Raw genomic sequence first — 20,397 nt, 5'->3', positions numbered from 1 at the left:
AAGCAGAGTTTGAGGGAGTTGGGTTACTTTCTGTGGGGAGGGTGCTCAGAAGTGGTGTTACCACAGATGGCTGTGGTAATAGACTGGAGGGTGCCTCAAGCAGTAGTGCCTTTTGGAGGCTAGCTTGTACTAGTAAATATAATGGGCCTACAGTCGTGTGGTATTGAGACTCAGCTCATATTTCTCAAACCTAACCTGCCTTCTACCCCTTCCAGTCCTTTCAGTCTGTTTAGAACATTTCCTGGCAAGCAGGTTGGGCATTTTCTGGGTGAGGTACTGAGGAAACCTGCTAATAGTTACAGCATGGCAGTGCCAGGCCAGTGCTTGAAACTGTCCCAACCCTGTTCTGTTTGTCTGTGGACATTACTGAGAGACACAAGGTCTCAGACACAAAGAGCTGATCAGGAGCATTCCCTGCCTCATTGTGCAGGGGGAACGAGTTCTGAGCACAGCTAAATCCAGGGGTGCTGCCTACAAGGAAGGGAAGGGAGGGAGGTACACGATGGTACTTTGACAGAAGGTGGTCTTGTTGTTCGTTTATCATTCTAGATAAAGAAGCTTTGTTGACAGGGTTTGTATATTTAAAGAAAAAAGCAAAGGCACTATGTCCTAAAAATGCATGTATCTAGATAATTGGTACTACTGTGTGGTGTGTGTATTGGGGGTAGGAGTGGTGATGTTGGGTATGTTGAATGTGGTGTGATGTCTGTGTGCCAGCAATTACAGCAAAACACTGAATTAAGTTCTTTGTGCATTCATTTTTCTTTTCTAAAAGATTGCCCATCCTATTTAGTATCTCATAGCAAAGAGATAAGCACCTTGGGCATCAACCCGTAGTCAAAGCCTAAGCTTTGTCTTTTGGATGCCAGTGAGTCAGATTATAACCACGTGAAGAAGGCAGTTTTTTGTGTCCCTCCCTCTGTTAGCAGGAAATCTAAACCATTGAAAACATGAAAGCTTAATTGAGACTCCAGAACATACCTGCAGCATTTTATATGGTGAGAAGTGGGATTTAAATAGGTTTTGGGTCAGCCACAGTCTCTGGTAACTTACATTGTGTGTGAACCTCTCTGAAAATTATCTGTGACTGCAGACATCTTAGGGGTTTTCAGGCCACTCTGCTGAGGCTCCATGAGTTTCCTAGCTTAACAATGGCACCTGCTCTGCTATCCATCCTCCCCCTCCATTTAATTTTTTACAAGCTTATCTATCTGCATAGTGTTGAACCTCATTCTCTTTTGCAACTTTTGTAGTTCATGGAACTGATGGGGATGTCTCTGAACATACTGGAATAATGTTTTTACAGGCCTCTAACGGTCCTCTCAATTACTTCATTGTCTTGGCTGTTATGAAGCATTTGGAGTATTTTGTGACATACTTACAGATACTGCCTGTTATTGGAAAAGCAGTCATTTGACTTCTTTTTTTTTTTTTTTTTTTTTTTTTCATTACAGACCATGGTAATCAGATAACATTAGCCCAGCCTTCTCATTTTTTGTCGCTTTGGTTTGTTGTTGTTTACACAACAACAAACTCCTATGTCTCATGCAATGATGGCTTTTTCTTGCCTGATATCAGCTGGAGTAATAAGAATTTGACAGATCTTCACAACAAATCTTCTTCCCACTCTCCTCATATTCAGTGTTTAATTACAGTGAAGATTGAGAATTAGAATTTTTCCTCTCCCTTTTCCTCACCATTTCATTTTGCTTCTCAAGATGCTTTGCATAACTTTTAGATCTCAACAAAAGTTATGCTTTTGTTTCCTAAGTGAATATGCACTATTCAAAAGTTGCTGAGGAAAAATAAATGTGTAAATATTAATTTTAGTGGGTTTTGTCATCCTTTTAACAGTATTAAATCTTTTCATATTGGTATGAAAGCTTTTGAGTATACTTCTTCCTTTTCCACAAGCAAATTACCTTGTTAGAAGGGAAACCAGCTGCCACAAGCGTCAGCTATTGTAGTTTAAGCTGACTAATCTATCAGTCTATAATCCTAGTGCAAGACTACCAGTTACAAAAAAAAAAAAAAAAAAGTTTTGACACTTTTTTTTTTTCAATATGTAGATTTATTTTTTTTTTTTCTCATCTAGGAGCAGTTCTAAGATTAAACTATGATCTGTATTGTGTCCGGATCTTTCTTTTCTCTGAAAATACAGCAAATCCGTTTATTTTTGTGAACTTTTAACAGTGATTACAGTTGTGAATGTGGATATCTTACTAAGTATTGCTTTTGCTGTTTAACTCAGCTGAAAGATGCCTGGGTGTACCTATATAGAACAAACGCAGGCTTGATGCCTAATTAACTTCAAAGTGGCGACCTTTACTTTTGCTTTGTTTTTTGAGTGAAGTAGTGATCTCTGTAATACTTGAAACCTGTATGCATGCCACAGATACTGAACATATGTGGAAAATTGTGGCTCTTGCAGAAATGGGAAAACAGAGAGAAGGAATTCTAAGGTATCTCAGTGAAGCTGCCAGAACACCAGTCACTGAGGTAATTAAAAGCTGGTAGCAGCAGGGATCCAGTGTGTCATTCCCAATTATCTCTGTTCGTATTTCAAATAATTCAAGTTACGCAATGTAAGAGGATTTTCTATGCTTTCCTCAGTTTACAGCAACTTCTGAGGAGAGAAGGGGGTAGGAAAAATGTTGTTCATACAGTCTAAATATTTACTACTTTGATCAAAGTTACAAGTCCAATATGTCTACACAGTCCACACTATCAAGAAGTTGCTCAGTCTCTGCAGTGTGCTAAAACGGTGCACCAGGTTAAATCTTTGCCCATAATCTGTTGTAAATCCTTACCAGATGGTGGCCTAGGGAGAGCTTCAGGTAGCTACTGCAGGCATAGTAAGTGCCAAAAAATAGCTGCTGTGGCACAGTGTGCTATAGAAGTTTTGTTGCCTTCGCAGAATGAGAAAATGCAGTTTCTGTGTGGAATACTTCTTCAAAGCTTTCTACTTGACTTTGTGTCTGCGTGATACATGCAAATTTATTACAGCCTCCTAAGCAAAGATTTTTCTAAAGGCTTCTCTCTTTTTGTTCTTTTTCCAAAACTTCAGCAAGATCAGAACTTTCTTTGTAGCAAAGAACAGCTAGAAAGCCCCTGCAAAGGTTATTTTCAAAGGAGAAAGCTTTCATTCTAGGTGTCCTGTAACAGTCAATATTGTGGCTCTTTCTTTTTTTCTCCAAACCTTTTCCTGACCAGGCTCTTTAATGTTGCCTGTGCATGTTGATGGAAAGCAGAATGTGCCTAAACAGAAAATGTAACTGCGCTAATGGAAGAACCTCACATTTGGGCAGCTATAAGGTGTGAGGTTTTTCTGTGGAAAGATTAAATTGCCTGTTTGATCTTTCTGACTAACAACAACCCTGAGAAAGCTAAACTTGGAAAACTTCCATTGTCTTATCCATATATTTTGAATATTGGGGAACTTTTTGCATGCATAAATGAGGTTCATGGACTGTTACTATTATCTGATCCTCTGCTGTTTAGTTTCTTAAATGGATCAGTGATGTTTTCTGTCAGAAAGCGTTAAAGGGGGTCTCCTTAATTTCATGGCCTGGCTCCTTCAGCAGCTGTGGATGCCCTGTAGTTCCTTATCTTCAGCAGTTCCAACATGCCTAGTTCTACCTGTGCTGTGGTTAAAGCTCACCCTGTTTAGACTACTTCTGCAGTTCCAATCCTGCTCATAGCTGCTCCTCAATACATTACCTACTTGGTGTTGCAGCTCTGCCGCCTCTGATGTTGCTCCTCACTGCATCCAATATAAGCTAAGACTTATTTCTAGGTGTTCTAGTAACTTGTCCATTCAATTATGAATAAAGCAGTATGTGCTCTACAAGTCTGCTGAGATCTTAAAAATGCATTTGCTATATTTTTGCTTGTGTCATATGTTGTTGGACTTTGAGATTGAGCCTAAGCACAATAGGATAAGTGCTTTTGATCAGGGTGTAATTAAAGAACACAGAGTCAGTGAATGGGAATGGACGATGATCATGTTGGTGAGAGGAAACAGCATACGCAAGTCAAAAGATGGTGAAAAAAAGATTACAATAGAGATGAGTTAAAATACTTACACAATTTAGTATGTATTTGTTGTTTTTTACTCCCATTCAAACATGTTCTTCCAGCCATTGTAGAGTAACAGGTTCCAGGGCTTCATTTTGTGTGTCAGTGGTGAGGTAAAGCAGAAAGGCTCCTTTCTTACTTGCCTTTTTTTCTTGTCCAAAGGCACACCTGATGGTTTAAGACTATAGTTTTTGCACATTATTTCTTCAATGTAGGAGAATAAACAGAACTTCGTTTCCACATCTCTGTAGTGTAAGTAGGTGTTCTCATGTGTGGGCTTCAGAAGCGAGGGGAAGATAGGTCGCTCAGGAGTCGTGCTGAAAGGGAAGAGGGCCAGGATGGCCTTCTGCAAGGAGTGGGAGGGTGGAAGCCAAACCAGCCTGATGTTCCCAGTAATTCAAGGAAAAAGATGGCAATTGTATAGAGAGATAGCTTGCCTAAAAGTTGTGGGGAGAATTTATCTAAGAAGGGTAGGGTTTTTTCTTAGTCTGGGGACAAAGGTTATGTCCCCAAACAGGAGGAGGGACATAACCCGTGGCTGAGGGAGACATGAAGAGAGTTAATTCTGGAGCTGGAAAAGAATGGTCTAGGCTGTGAGTGGACACATGGATTAGACTCCTCATCTTTGTACTTACTCTTGTGGGAAGTGGGAAGATTTCATCTGTGAGACTTTGCATTGGCCTACAGAGTGAGTTTTCTTGATGCTCTGTGGAAAGAGGACAGACTGCTTAGGGGGTGAGCAGTGTGGCAGGATCCTCTCTGCAGTCTCTGCACCAGTGAGCATGGTGGATGCTGTGGCCATCAACATCACTGAATTCTTGCCTCTGGGGAACCAGAGCCAAGTGATCTCTGTGGAATTAGGGGCACTGAGAGTGAGCAGAGCCGTTAGGTAGGTGGTGGCAGTGAAGGGGATCAAAGGTAGCCTTGGGATACCTGCTGAAGGAGACCTTGTCAATGGCAGCTGAATCTGACTATAGTGGCTGTCTAGCTTTGGGGAAGTAACCAAGTCCCCACTCAAGGCAAAGCAAGTATTGTGAAATGACAATAAACTGGACTTGCAGTAAAACTTACCTGAAAAGCTTTTATCTCTGGTAAGTCTGAAAGGCTAATATAGATTTCCTGGTTTTCTTGGACTTGCAAGAGTTATTTGTCAGTCTGAGTCATAATTAGAGAGGAAAAAAACAAGCTTGAAGTAATTTTAATTCATAAATTTCAGTCTAGTTATCGCTGTTTATTTATTACACTAAATGTGGTCAAACTGACCCATATTCAGAGAGATGCTGAACTCTTCTGTATGTGTGTAGTCCATTGAGTCTATTTATTATAGCTGAAAGGGAATGGGATGAAGTACTGTTTTATGCATTAGAATGAGATATCATTAAAACAGTTATTAATTTATCATGTGTATTATCTATGTAATTCTCCCTTGTTGCTCTGAAAAATCTCCATTCAGTGTGACATGAATGCTTCAGTGATGGTTCTTACTGGTTTGTTTGAAGTCCTTGTCAGAATAGAAGCTCAATATGTTATGCATAAAAAGATAAATTAATTTCTGGCATAATGTGATTAATGCGGGAGTTGCCCTATAACTGAACTGGCTCAATGGAATTGTTTGAGTGAAGAGGAAGCATAGCATTCCCAAGGGTTTTACTCCAACTGTTTTCCTGTCGCCTAGATTTGAAAAGCTTTCTTGGAAGAAGAATTTGTAACTAATTTATGTTGGTACTTAATAGCCAGACAGCTTATTTTTAAATCTCTTATTATTTTTGCTATCCCTTTTTGTAGAGCAGTTCTGAGAGGCAAGCCTAGTGATTACCCAAGCGGGAAAATGAGGTTATGAGATATTGAATGTATGTACACAATACTCATGCAGTGCAGCAGTCAGTGATTATGTTTTCTTAACTGGGATTCCTCAGAGGTGCTTAATATTTCATCACAAATTGCATTGGTAAATTAACAGTTCATCTGGCTAGTTAGATTTACTAGGGCAGATGGCATTTTGCATGTGTGATGAGAGCAGGGAGGAGACAGAGAAAACAGTAATGTAATTAGCTGTGTAAATGAGCCTCACAAAGTAAATCTCTTTAACCCCAGTAATAAAATATGTTCTGTGCTAAAGCCTTGGATTACTGGTCCTGTGAAACAATGTGTGCAGTTGGTCAAGCTGAGATTTCAGAAGTAATCCTGTTAATTTGAAAATAGAGGACACTGGTTTTTATCACACCTTCCTAGCACTTTTGTATTTGAAACAGAAATCAGCCTCAAGGTGGTACTCTACCAATAATGCAGAAGAGTTGAGTGGAGTCACCTTAGTTTGATTTTTAAATAAAATCTTACTTCAATACTAGACATGAGATGTACTAGCTAGGGAGGAAAGATGCTTCATAAAAGCAAACCAAAATCACAGACTGAATTAAATGTGAGCAGAGATGTCTTTTTGCTGTGCTACAGCGAGCAGCGTAGCCATACCTGAAAACATGGTGCTTCTGATTGCAGAGTACCTGGCACAGAACATTCCCTAGCCTAACCCTTATGTGCCGCAGTAGTAGCTGTGATTGCTATCAATGTGCATAAAACTCAGTAGAATCATAGAATAGTTAGGGTTGGAAAGGAACTTAAGATCATCTAGTTCCAACCCCCCTGCCATGGGCAGGGACACCTCACACTAAACCATGTCACCCAAGGCCTCATCCAACCTGGCCTTGAACACCGCCAAGGATGGAGCATTCGCAACCTCCCTGGGCAACCCATTCCAGTGCCTCACCAGCCTCACAGTAAAGAATTTCTTCCTTAGATCCAAGCTAAACTTCCCCTGTTTAAGTTTGAACCCATTACCGCTTGTCCTGTCACTACAGTCCCTAATGAATAGTCCCTCCCCAGCATCCTTGTAGGCCCCCTTCAGATCATAGAATAGTTCGGCTTGGAGAGACCTTTAAAGATCTCTTTAAAGTCCAATGCCCTCTGCAATGAGAAGGGAGATTCTTGGTGCTGCAAAACCACTAAGGCATGTTTGTACTTACAAATGTGTGGGTGAGTAACCGCGGGTAGTCTCACATTCTAGGCTGAGAAAGTTGGGGCTGTTCAGCCTGGAGAAGAGAAGGCTGCGTGGAGACCTCATAGCAGCCTTCCAGTATCTGAAGGGGGCCTTACAAGGGTGCTGGAGAGGGACTCTTCATTAGGGACTGTAGCGATAGGACAAGGGGGAATGGGTTTAAACTTAACCAGTAGGAGTTCAGGTTAGATATAAGGAAGTTCTTTACTGAGTGAGTGGCACTAGAGGAGGCTGCCCAAAGAAGTGGTAAATGCTCCATCCCTGGCAGTGTTCAAGGCCAGGTTGGACAGGGCCTTGAGCAACCTGGTCTAGAGTGAGGTGTCCCTGCCCCGTGGCAAGGGGTTGGAACTAGATGATCTTGAGATCCTTTCCAACCCTAACTATTCTATGATTCAGTTATAGCCCAAAATTTTTATGAGAAATATGACTGCCACATTTCATTTGAAATGAATTAACTGGGAATATGTCTAATCCAGTTGATACTGAAGGCTATTGAAATAGTAAATTTATGGCAATGACTGGTCAATCCCTGTGTGTTGCCTAGTGAGAAAAACACCCTGAAGCATCATGTTACGTCTGAAAAATCATTGCAGAGTAATATAAGTAGTAAATCTTTATTCAGTAGGGAAATCTCACATTCTGGGAAATTAAGGGGGAAAATGGGCTGTGTAATAGTGGCCATTGTGCTGTGTATGAAACCTGTATTGTTCTCACAATTTGACTTATTCAATCCATGTGGGAACTTTATGTACCTAATTTCAGGCTTTCTTATTTATGACAAACCTAAAAGTTATTAGGTTCTGATGAGCAGGATTTAGAACTTCTAAATTTCAAAAACACATTGAAAATGCTGTTTTCTCCATCAGTTTGTCATAGTGTATTCAGGTTGATTTCTGTCATTTTTTTGACTGACATGCTATAAATTACTGAAACAATATAAACAAACAACTGAATCGGGAATATTCTGAGCAATTTAAACATCTTGCAAGTACTTGCAATAGTTTTGGTTGGTGTTTTTGTTTGTTTGTTTTTAAAGTATTGTCTGTTCTCCTTGGAGATACTTTTAAAACCTGACTGGATGTGATCCTTGGTAACCTGCGGTGGGTGAGTGTGCACTGAGCTGGGGGGTTGGACTGGATGATCTCAGGAGGGTTCTTTCCAGCCTCAACCATCCTTTGTTTTTCTTGAGTAGCTGTACATATCCATACAGATGTCTTTAAATATATGTGTGTGTAGATGTATGTAAAGCTTTATGTAAAGTGTTTGTTGGGGATTTTTTATTTTAATTTATGAGTGGAACAGACACTCAGCTAGAAAAATGGTTAAAAACTTTCAACTTCTATGTAACAGGAGAGGCTGATGCTTTTGAAATTTTATCTTGTACTAGTTCCCAGTGGTTGGGAATTCAGCTTTCTAAAATGCTTCCTGGCAGTGCCTTCACTCCTCCATTAAATATTTTATAATAAAAAGTCATGATGATTGTAGGATAACTTTGAAGTAATTCAGATCAGATGGGACCTCCAGAGGTCATCAGGTCCAACCTTTTTCCAGAGCAAGAGGAACCTTCAAGTTAGGAGCAGTCTGGAAGTGAGGTTGCTGGGGAGTCTTCTCTGTTTGCATCGAAGTAGCAATAAGGAGAGTGATGCCACAGCATCCTTGGCAGTCACATCTCGCATTTGACCACTTGCACACCCATGGTCTGTACTGCCTCATGCCACTGAGGATCACAGAAGTTATCACTTTTTGTTCCGTCCCATCACACTCTCATTTAAGTTGGTAGAAGTTTCTCTTCGGTGGCTGTTCTTCAGTGTGTTGTCAACAATGCAAAATGGTTGAATAAAAACATAAACAAGAGGGTTGGTTTAGCTCTTTCCTCTTAGAGAGGAGTGAGATCACAGCCTCTGTGAGCTCACTGAGCATATTTCATGAGTCCTACAATAATTTCTGAGAGGGTTTGGATTTTTGGGAGGTCGACAGTCAATTTTGAACCTTCAGGTCCTTTACTGATCCCCAGGATAGCTAACTTACTGGAGGGTTTTATCAAGTATGTTCATTTCCGTATGGGGCCACTAATGACAGGGCAGTAGTAGTACCATGAAGTCCAGCTCTGTATGAGCATGGAGGGCAGAGTGCTCTTCCTTGAGGTGTAGTGTGCTCCTTCCTAATGTTCTTCTTCTTCATCAGAGATCAGAAGGCTGTCAATCATTCCTTCGAAACATTGCTGCTTTTACACAACCAGAGGGTCTGCAGAACTGGTGGTGCCCCTCTTCAAGTGCAGGGTGTCACAGAAATGAAAAGCGACAGTTCCCAGCGTAGTTCCCATAGGTTTGTCAAAACCTTGATAAGGATTGGGCTAGTGATGTCCCCAAAAGGAGATCCATTCATTGCAGCTGCTGGTTTATATTGAAAGAAACTGATGTGGTGAAATGACATTTACAATGTGAAGTGGTGCTATTTGTATTATATTCCTACTTTGTGGTTTTGATTGGGGTTTTTCTTCTTGGTGGTTGCTGTATTTTGTCCATATTTTGAATAAGTTAAGGATGAGTGTGTTAGATGGGGCTGCAAGCACAGTAAGTTATCATCTGTTAGGCTTTCTGATTTGTTGGTGGTGTTGTGTACTCTCATGCAAAGTCTGTTGGTCCAGAGAGACCAAAAGAAAAGGAGGGCATGAAGGGGCAAAGACCAAATGATTGAGATAATGCTGGCAAGATAAGGCCCTTCTTCCTTGTACCATTCAGTCAAGAAGTCATTGTTTACATGCTTGTTTGACACATTTTGTATCTAATGCTTTATGTGTATCTATAATGTATTCATGTATGTACTTCGCGTAAACATGAAGTGGAACTGAACATTGTCCAAATAACTGGTGTGTGATTAACTTTTAATAATGATTTTATGATACAGAGGATGACCACAGAAAAACCTTCACTGTATTTCAGTGGGAATTGATTCATTGACAGATCATGTGGTTATCTTAATGTACACTCAGAGTTAATTAAAAATCTTGTTAGTAGACAGGCTTATGAAAACACTTACGTGCTTGACTATCCTGCTGATGTCTGTTCTTAATTTTGTCATGCCTATCTTAACAATAGAATTTATACCTACTTTTCTTCCCCCATTTTTATAATGTATGTTGTTTGAAATTCTGGCATATTCTTGCTTATTTTCAGATCTTGTCAGAAAACTAGCACAACAGAAGTTTGGAAATGCACAGGGCGATTATCAAAAGGTAAATTGTTTATTTATCTCTGCATAAAACAATGAAAACTGACTTTGAAATTTAGTTTTGTTTCTAAAGCAGGGAATAGAATTTTAAAGCTTTAACAATAGGATGCAAGAATCAAATTTGCGAATAACAAGTCTGATGGTTTCCTAGAAAATATGGGATGAAATCCTTTCAAAAAATGTTACAAAGAAAAGTCCATAAGATACTATAAAGAAGCTAAGCATAGTTAATTCCAGCTGTTATGTGATTATGGTGTCTGTTGCACAAAGATTGAAGGCTCTTTGTACTGAAAAATTCTGCCTTTATTTAAAAACACTTAGAGGGACCCATTACTGCTCAGCTCTCATGTTAGTTTCAGCTGGTGTTCTTAAAAAGCTGAATTTATATGCTGGTTCTTGTGCCTTTGTAAATTGCAAGTTTCCATATAAGTTTCCTACTTGTAAAGTATGTTTTAGTTTATGTAGCATGCTAATCACATCAAAGATATTTTCTGTTCTCTCTTTTGGTTTGTGATTGTCCTGAACAGCTGGAATTCGTAGGGTATCTGGTAGCAAGAGAAGATAGAATGTAACATCCATCTGATTCAGGCTGTTCCCAAGGAGAGTAGCCCATTTTTGAAGCAGTGTCACTGGTTGAGTTCCTGCAGTAGGAACCTTAACCACAACCATGCAGTAGATGTTACTGTGTATGAATTTACTTGCTTGTGGTGCCTGCAGTGTGGTGTATCTGTCAGGAAGATGAGTATGGCACTTGGCATACAGACACTCAGCTGTAAATCAGAATGACCTGAATGATTCTGGGATTTGAAGGGGAAAAGTCATGTGCTTCTGTGTCTTCCTGACAATGAGCCTATTGCTCCAGTAGTAACCTCTGCATGACATTGAAGTGTGTGGGTATAGTTATACTGCATGAAGTTACTTGCATATCCGATGTGCTTGTTTGGTGGGGCTCTGTGAGAGTGCTGCATCACAGACAGTGCCTGCACAACCATGAAGGAATGTAGGGTAGACTTGGTTGGCAGTCTGTGGACAAAACCGTTAGACCATAGGTGGTATACATAAGCACAAGTATAGTGTTTAGTAACTAGCACCTAAGTCATGAGAAATTAAAGACAAATGACAGCTGTAATCTTGTGTGGTGAAGGCACTTGTTAAAATACAGTGTGATTATAGGGTGGCAAATATAATATTAGGTGTGCTTAAAAAGCAAAACAGATACAGGTCCTAAATGTGACCTGACTACAGTGCAAAACTTGAAAACAAATTTGGAAAAGGAGACTATATCAGGGCAAATATAGGGTCCCTCAGAAGTATCAGCGAGAGAGAGCTGTGCAGAGATCAGTGTGTCTGTAGAATGTACCCTAGATGAATTTCCAATGGGAATAGGGAATTATGGATGTCTTTGAAGGGTGCAGGTAAGTAGTTAGAAATGACTGTAGTTTTGATCACTCAAATTTAGGGAGAATGAACTCGAACTTGATGAGTTCAGAAAGTATCTAGTAGGGTGATCTGGGGAGCATGCAGGTCTTCAGAGGAGACTGGAAGAGTTTGGTTTGCTTAGGAAAAGAATTGATAAGGGGTGTGATTTGCCTTTTAAGATATATCTGGAGAGGAAACACCAGGAAGAAAGCACTCTTATTTGGGCAAAAGATGGTGCTACCACAGAAGCAAAGGGACAGAAATGGGCCATATGTAAATCCACGTGAGAAGACTCATTCACCAAGCATTAGGAACAGCCCTTCAATAGCAAGAACAGACCTGCCTCTGCTGTCATTCCTTCCTATCTTTTTTAGTGCGTGTTTTTAATCTATATGTAGAATGTGTCAGTGACCCATGAGGCTCTTCCCACTTCTGTGCTGTGTCCCCTAGTGTTCCCAGTTGGACTCTTTACCAATGACATGTCCCCGTCCCCTGCCAGGGTGAGCAATCTGGCAGGACAGCCCAGCTGCCGTGCCTGCTCAGGGGGAGCCAGCTCGTGGCTGCTGCCATTGCTTTACCTCTGCTGGGAGATGTGTTGCTTAAAACGTCCAAAATTGTACTTGGGACCAGGTTTATAGGGAAGAGTAAGCACTGGTTTCCCTCCCATTAAAAATACAGTTCTGATTTTAAACATTTTAAGTATATTGTACAGTAGATGTTTCATAAAGATGTGTGCGATACTGAAGAAAATTTCCCAGGACTTGAGAACATTTCTGATTCGCACACATCAGACCTTGGGTTGAGTGGTCTTGCTGTCTTTAGCTTGTCTGTTTCCCTTTTCCCTTCCACTTATGAGAAAAAGTGAAAGTGTTATCAGCTGTGAACTTGTCATACAGAGATGAAGGGTAAAAATACAAGAAATTCTATTTCCATTTTGGAAACAAAGGGGAAGTTGGGTTCTTCTGAAATTCCTGTCATTGAATATTTAGTTTTCAGTGTTCTTCTGAAATTACAGGTAAGAAGACAATTAAGAACCTTTTAAGTAGACTTCTTCAGTTGTTCTTGAATGCCTGTTCTTTTTCTACCTTTGAATAATTTAAAATTAACTTCTACATAATTAGTTAAAAGAGAGGGTGAATTTTGTCTGTAATGTGTTAAGAACCTAAAACTGCTATTGAAGCTGCTTAAAATAAGTGTTGAAAAGAAAAAATTAGTCAGGAGTATCATATCTGTTATGACTGGAATTTGTGAAGAAATTGCTAAACCACAAAGTAATGTGATCTCTGGCCTTCTCTTTTGAGAGATGTGTTTGGAATGATATGAAACAGATGCTCAGTGTGGAAATAAGTGGTCTGTTGTTGGTTTAAGATGGAAATATTTGTTGGGCAAATCTTAGATTCCTTTTATTTACCAAGAAAACTGGAAGTTATCTGTTGTGTATTTTATCATAAATATTTTTCCATAATTATTTATTGGTGTTCCTATGCATTGTTTTACTTCAGTGGCTTTTTGTTACTGTTTCTGTGTCAGTTGTTTTGGTCATGGTTAATTATTCATTATTCATGCGATTTGTTTTTGTGCATGCTGCCTGTGTATTATACACATTCTCCATTTGTTTTGACTTCCACAGCCAGAGAATGTTGTCCTGACTCTTCAGGTAATGTCTTATAGTAGAGGTGCAGCTTTGAAAAGAAACTAACCATGTCTGTATGCACTACTTCTATTAAAACATCAATAACTATTATCAGTGTTATTTTAAATAGTGTTTTTCCATCTAACCTATATTAAAATAATGTATGTTTTCAAATAATTTCTGAGGTGTTCAGCTAGCTAACAAAAAACCCCCAGTAATTCTTTTGCAAGGTCTTGCCAAATTTTTCTTCCAAGCATCTATTTCATATTCTCTAGAAGGGATAACACCTTTTAACCAGCAGTTAATAACAATAATAATAATAAACCCACCCAGATTTCAACCTAGAATTGGTAATTAGGTCAGAAATTTGCAACTGTGCTAATGGTGATGGTTGCTGTATGTGGATCACTTGGTAATTAAGGATTGTGAGGGAGGGCATCAGCAAAGGTGGAACTGGAGTGTGATTGATAGCTTGTGAGAAACTAACTTATTTTGCAGGACAACACAGCCTGCATTTCATCCTTTTACCGCCAAGTTACCCTTGTGCTGGTGGATTTATAAAATGGAAGTGGACTCTTAAGTACTAGAGTGAGAATTGGTCCTCATAAAATTGGGAAAGGAAAGGAAAAGAGCTTTATCAGGGAAAAAAGACCACCGGGGCATGCCCAGACTGCACTGTCTAGCTCTGTGTGCAGACACTTGCCTGATCTTGTTTGGGATGTGCTGGCTTGTGTCTGCAGCAGAGGGAAAAATGCATGGCCAACTCACAGCTTGTCCCCTTGAGGCCGCATTGCCTCATGTAGGACTGTGCCAGGGCTGCCTGCCCCAGCTTCTCTGTCCTGGAGCACTTGCACTGTTTCCAGTGTAAAAGCTAGTTAGGGTATTGCACTGCATTGCTCCCTTTCACTCCTTCCAGCTTTTAAAAGCATCCTTGTAGTTGCTGTTGCTTTGCTGTTTGGCAGCACAACAAATGTCTTTACCTGGAAGAGCTTAAAATCCACTTCTTCATGTTTTCCAATCCCTAAGCACTTTTAACTTCAGCACTTTGGAGAAACCTCTGCCACTGCAATCCATCACCCAGAGGAGTACTTCCCTTTGTGGTCATACATACAAATCTTTCTACTCATAACTAATTAAAATGGAGAACAAGCTAAGCTTCCTTTCCCCCCTCTCAGATGAAGTATTGATCTAGTCAGCCTTTCTGGCATTTGTGGAGCCTTTTTGGAAACAGATGTGAGAAACAGTAAATTTGTGGTCTGGGAAATCAAATGTGTCCATCTTTAACCTGTTTCACTTGCACTGATTCACATTTGTTTCTTGTGAGTGTATTTTTCTCCTAGTACTCACTCCTGTAGTTTACCTAGAGTATTCTAGCTAAATAATTATTAGCTATCAGTATTTGATGTTATGTATCTTTTTGTTAGAAAAGTTGTCAATTGATAAAACACACCAACTCCATAACCTGGGTAACTTAGTAGATGGTTTAGTCTGTAGTTTGATTTTTAATTATTTGCTCCATATTGATTGCAGTTACTTTGTGATATCTGCTATTACCACTATCTTTTTCTGAATTACAGGCCATCTACTATGAAATCGGTTTTATAGTCTCCGCAGCCTTGGGATTCGTATTTATTTTGTTACTGCCTCTTGTGGGACTTTGCTTCTGTATGTGTCGTTGCTGTGACAACTGTGGTGGGGAAATGCATCAAAGACAGAAGAAAAATGCTGACTGTCAGAGGAGCTGTTTTGCAACATTTCTTTTTGTTGCTTCTTTAATAATAAGGCAAGTGTAATAAAGAGAACAATGTGAAGCTTGGCATAGCACTAACTTTGCAGTTTCACATGATAAATAATGTTACTGTATTAGCCTACTGATGTGGAAATGATTTTATTAGACAAAGTAATATTATTGCTTATTAAAGAAAATATGACTGCATTATGAAAATGATGCTACCATTACTATCCACAGGTCATTGTATACTCGAGAGGAATGTAGGTATGAAACCAAACAAAATTTAAGCTTGAATTTGGGAAATGAAGTTTTTTGCCAGTCTTAAAATGGCAATTGCAGAATGTTACATTAGATTTATGAACATAAGATACTATGTCCTATGTTCATTTACCATCCCGTTGAGAATCTGAGGTACAAAATAATGCTTTGGTGTTGATAGAGTAGTAGGAGTGAGAAAAGCAATTGTGTGACCTCCTTCACTATTTGCCGTACTTGAGATTTTTCTCATTAGTTCAAAACAACGGTTTTCTTTGGAGCACTGAGTTGTTTAAACCATGCATGCACTCACTGTAAATTCATGGAGTTTGGAGCTCTTTTTGCACTACTGGCATTCAGAGCATACATACTCCTGTGCTGGGTGTGTTAACAGGTGATGAGGGACTGACTGCAGTCAACTTTTCTTTTTGCTTTAGATGCTTTCAAAATACATTATTTGCTTCAAGCTTTTTATTTTCCTTCAACTTCTTCATATTTTCACTTGCCTCCTATCCTTACTTTGTGATTTATTTTTTTTTTATATATTAAAAAATCGAGTTTTGCTCTGTACTGTGTGACTGTTCAGTCAGATGGGATTTACTTTGTCACTTCAGTGTAATCTAGAATTTTTTTCTTTTTACTACTGTTTGTCATGACAAATTGAGACCTCGCCTATGCTCAAATGTAAGCCATGCTGATACAAGAGATGAGAATACATTCTTTTCTCCCAGGCATCACTAACAAACATGACACTTCAGTATTCTAAAGAACAGGAAGCCGAATGGTATTGTGGGTGATAGGTGCATTCCTGCTATGATGACAGGACAAAAGTTCTTCATATGACAATGAAGTCAAAGTAAGTTATTAAATTACCTTGTGGCATGCCAAAACTGAAGTTGGCTCACAGAGCTTGCCAGCTATCTTTACACCAGCTTGCAGAATGCTACAGTCCAGTTATAATGGCTGAGGAATGTTGCCTGCCAGCTGAGAAACTAAGAAATCGTCCTCTCAGTTGGTCTCTCTAACTTGTGTGTTTGCTGCCAGCTATTCTAGTGGTATTAAGCATATCCCAGCACTGGCAAATGTTCCTTCTCAGGTCATGACTGGCAGATCAGTGATCCATAGTAACATGCTTTCCAGGAGTAGGGAAACTGCCTCTTTAACTCATCCTTTCTTTTCTCTCTTGTATAAGACATGAGGAGTATCAGATGCTTACCCTAAGGGAGGTGTTGGCCTGAGCTCTGTCTGCAGGTTTCACAGGTGAAGATAATCTCATATGACTCCCTGGCTAAGTCTCTAATGCTGTGAGTGCTGTGCAAGGCAAGATAGGACTTTACAAAGCTAATATTACTGACCTCAGTCTGATTGAGTGCTCTGGTCTCTAGTACGCCTCTGTATAAGGCAGGATTCTGCTGTCCTTCCTGGATCTTCTTTCACAAGGGAAAGAAGATGCTGTGCTTGGATCTATTTAAGCCCATGTCAGCTTTCTTACCACTATGCTGAAAAATGAAAGGACAGTCTTGTTGGTAGCCATTGCCCCAGCAAAACAAGGAAGGTGCTGGAAGGAATGGGAAGGTTTTCTAGGGGATGTACTTCTTCAGGTTTATCATCTAAGTGTATGTTATGGGTGACATTTCTGTGTGCCAGCATGCAGATTCAAACTGACTTACATATGTATGCTGTTAATGTAGATTTTGGAAGGTTTCAGCTAGTAGATTTAATCACAAAGAACATTTCTTATTACTTTTCCAGTGATACAGTGCTCTCGTAATTAGGATGACGTTTTAATACTAAGTTTACTGGAATTATGTGTAAATAATATATAAAGATGGCATTTTTTTTATTAAAAGATCTGCTAGATCTTAGATCTGCTTTGTGAAGGTGAGGTATACATGGGAATTATGCTTTCCTCAAGGAAGAGGTGTAAGAAACAAGTCAGAAGACTTGTGATTACATACGGTTGTTTATCTTAAAGTAAATAGGCCTTAAGTGTGTCATTTTCCAGTACATGTATTTTGTGCTTGAAATATTTCTTTCGATAGAGTCAAAAATACATTCAGAGTCTTTGGTAATTCACAGCTTTCATACATGAATGTTGTCCTACGAAGTAGGATTCTATTGCTAAAGAGCACAGGATCTAGAAATAATGTATCAAATAGATAGCTGGGTAGGTTTGACATTCCATATTTATCATTAAACAATTATGTGTTTTTCTTCAAAGGTTAAGAGTTTAGGGACAGAGAAATGGGAAAAAAATGTAATTTCATCAATTCCTCTATATTGTAAAGGCAAGGAAGGGACATTTGATTTTTTTAAGAACGTGTACATTGTAATACCAAAAATACCAAATTTAATAGTGGTGGTAGAAAGTGTCGTGGCTATTGGACAGAAAAGCACATAGCCAAGTTTTCTGTCCTTCCCAAGACAGCTTGTGTTAAAAGCTCTTTCTTGAAATTGTGGATGTTATATAAGAAGCTAGGGAAAGCCAAGTCTGAAGGAAGGAAATGATACTCCATTGTGGCAAGTACCTCATGCAGGCTTCATAGAAGTTCTCTTGGCTTTCTGAAAAAGCATTGCCAATCTCACAAACTGGGAGTCAACGTTATGTGAAAGAATTGGTGAAAAAGTTGGTACAGAAATCTGTGGACCATTATTGTCTTGAATTCATTAGCTAGCAGTGAGAAGGTGACATTCTTTCAATATGCAAATCTGTTTCTATTCTATGACTCGAAATGTTTTGCAAGCACAGCTAAAGGGAAAGCTTGGGTCCCCCTCCTGCAACTGGTTTAGTAACATTTGTATCAGCCTGTGAAACCTGACAAGAAATTGAGGGTGGAATATCTGACTCTTGAAGAGACTGTTTCAACAGTCCTCTAATCTGTTACGAAAAAAAACGTGTCCTTTTATTACTGCTTTATGACTTTCTCCTTGTAGCCACTTGCGGAATGTTGACTCAAGCCTCAGCTACATCATAAATGGATTTCTTCCTTTCTCACATTGTGTTTGTTTAGTTACGTTTGAAATGTAGTTGCAGTTGTCTGCTTAAAGCATCTCTGCTGTCTTGTTTCCTCCCACTCCTTCCATTTAGAAGACTGAAAAGAAAAATGATCATGCTCAGGTCTTACAAAGTACTGTTTTGTTAGCTTCCAATTGACCTTTGTGCTCTGTGAGCGTAACTTTGAAAGGACATAAAAATGCTGACTGTCCAAAGAACAAGGATGTTGTTACAGACTCCAAACCTCAGAGAGATATAAAAATGTTTACTTTTCCTGATAGCGTGAGACAGTTTGTCTTCTGATATTAAAAAAAAAAAAAAAGTTTTTAAAACAATTACTATTTATAACTGTGGAAGAAATAATATATTGCATATGTCTAAAATGAAACTGCTTACTTCTGCTTATCATGGAATCACAGAATGGTTTGGGTTGAAAGTTACTCAGTTTCTTGGGTGCATTCAGTGTTCTCATTCCATGGGCAATAGCCAATGATTGGCTGCTTGAATGTTGGTCATAATGGAAATAAAACTATGCCATTTGCTGTTAGTTAAATAAGTAGCAAGAAAAATGTTGGTGTCCCTTCATTCATTAGTGACTTCTGGGAAGGTAGTTAATAGCCAGTTCTGAATACATAACTGAAATCTTGGGTAGAGGAGCAACCTCTTTATCTCAAACTCTGCCATCCTGTTCTGAATATTTTTGGATGTTGATAAAAATGTTAGTGAAAAAATCCTAGTAGACCAGCACCTGTAGCGTATGGTCTTGCCATTTCTCCCTGTCTCATGCTTTGGACTCTGAATTTTCCAACTGAGAGTATTTATTTGTCAGAGCAGCAAAAATGCTTGTACTTGACCAGTTTTATAGGGAGATCAAGTCTTTAGGAAGTTAAAGTAGGCAAAGTAAAATAAGGATGAAGATTTGTTTTTGGATCACTGATAAGAGGAGACAAGCATCATCAGGGTGCTTGCACCCATCTTACCCTGGTTGCCCAGGTAAAATGCGTAAATTGTGTCATTTTAGGTCCCCATTTGCTTTCCACCATCTCATTTCTCATTTGCATGGCTGTATTATGGCTTTCTTTGAACATACATTTGGATCAAGAATTATGCTTACCATATGTATTTTGTCCCATATGGAGCCTGGTATGGTTTTCTTTAAGCCGTATTTAAAACCAGTGGTATTTAGGTGGTCTTGACACTCAAACTCAGGAAAAGTATCAGTCTGGGAAGAGTACAGTACCATTTGTGTTAGTGACTCCCTTCTCCTGTGGTGCTTGGATTTTTGTGATGGCTTTTCAGAGTGCTGCCTGTCTAGTACTGAGCTCCAATGCAAAGTAAGAAACTGAATAAATGTGCCATCCAGGAATTGCCTGTGATGCACCTGACTGCAGCTTCTAGGCAGTCTTTGCCCTCTGGGGTGTATCGTGCCTGTGTGTTGAGTGGATCTGTGCTGCTCACAAGTTAATCTGTGGGAAATAAGTGCTGAACTCATCAAGTGGGTTTGTAGTCAGCCTGCTTTTGAGGCTATTGCCACTCTGATGGTTCCTCTTGATTTTTCTGGTGCTTATCTGAAAGGGTAGCTGTTAATGTGAGATGTTTAAAAAAAAAAAGTCATCCTTCTGTTTAGGTCTGGTTTACACCTGAACTAAACAAAAACCTAAGGATCATATACACTAAGAGAGCTTTTGAAGCCTCTCATGGGACTTTTAATTGCCTTTTTACTTACTGTTTGCGCAGATCTTCTGGGCTGTAATTAGAATTTCACAGTGGGGAATGATCAAATAGAAAATAATCAGCAGTGCTGACTGGAAGTCTAGCTCACTTTCCATCGGGAAATCCTTATATAGTATTTTTGAGACTATTCAAGTGCCTTTAAAAGATCTATGCAGTTGTGTAAATAAATTGGGCCATTATGAGTAAATGTTGCTGAAGTTCTCAAGTGTAAAATATTCCTTTTCACAGTTAACTTAGGAGCATTTGCTTGTAGCTGTGTGAGGGTTAAT

At 39.3% G+C, this 20,397-nt stretch overlaps 1 protein-coding gene across 1 annotated transcript in view; it reads left to right on the top strand.

Annotated features, from left to right (window-relative positions):
- Nucleotides 1–20,397, top strand: part of PROM1 (prominin 1) — a gene marked incomplete at both ends in the record, with an annotated part of 51,955 nt that overhangs the window by 6,263 nt on the left and 25,295 nt on the right. The window contains 3 exons of the mRNA XM_080623994.1: nt 10,306–10,364; nt 13,410–13,436; nt 14,990–15,201. Coding sequence (XP_080480120.1) covers nt 10,306–10,364; nt 13,410–13,436; nt 14,990–15,201 — 298 coding nt within the window. The remainder of the gene's footprint in view (nt 1–10,305; nt 10,365–13,409; nt 13,437–14,989; nt 15,202–20,397) is intronic.

Source organism: Psittacula echo (genome assembly GCF_963264785.1).
Source record: "Psittacula echo genome assembly, chromosome: 1".
NCBI classification, from domain to species: Eukaryota; Metazoa; Chordata; class Aves; order Psittaciformes; family Psittacidae; genus Psittacula; species Psittacula echo.
This window is presented reverse-complemented; position numbering and strand designations above follow the sequence as displayed.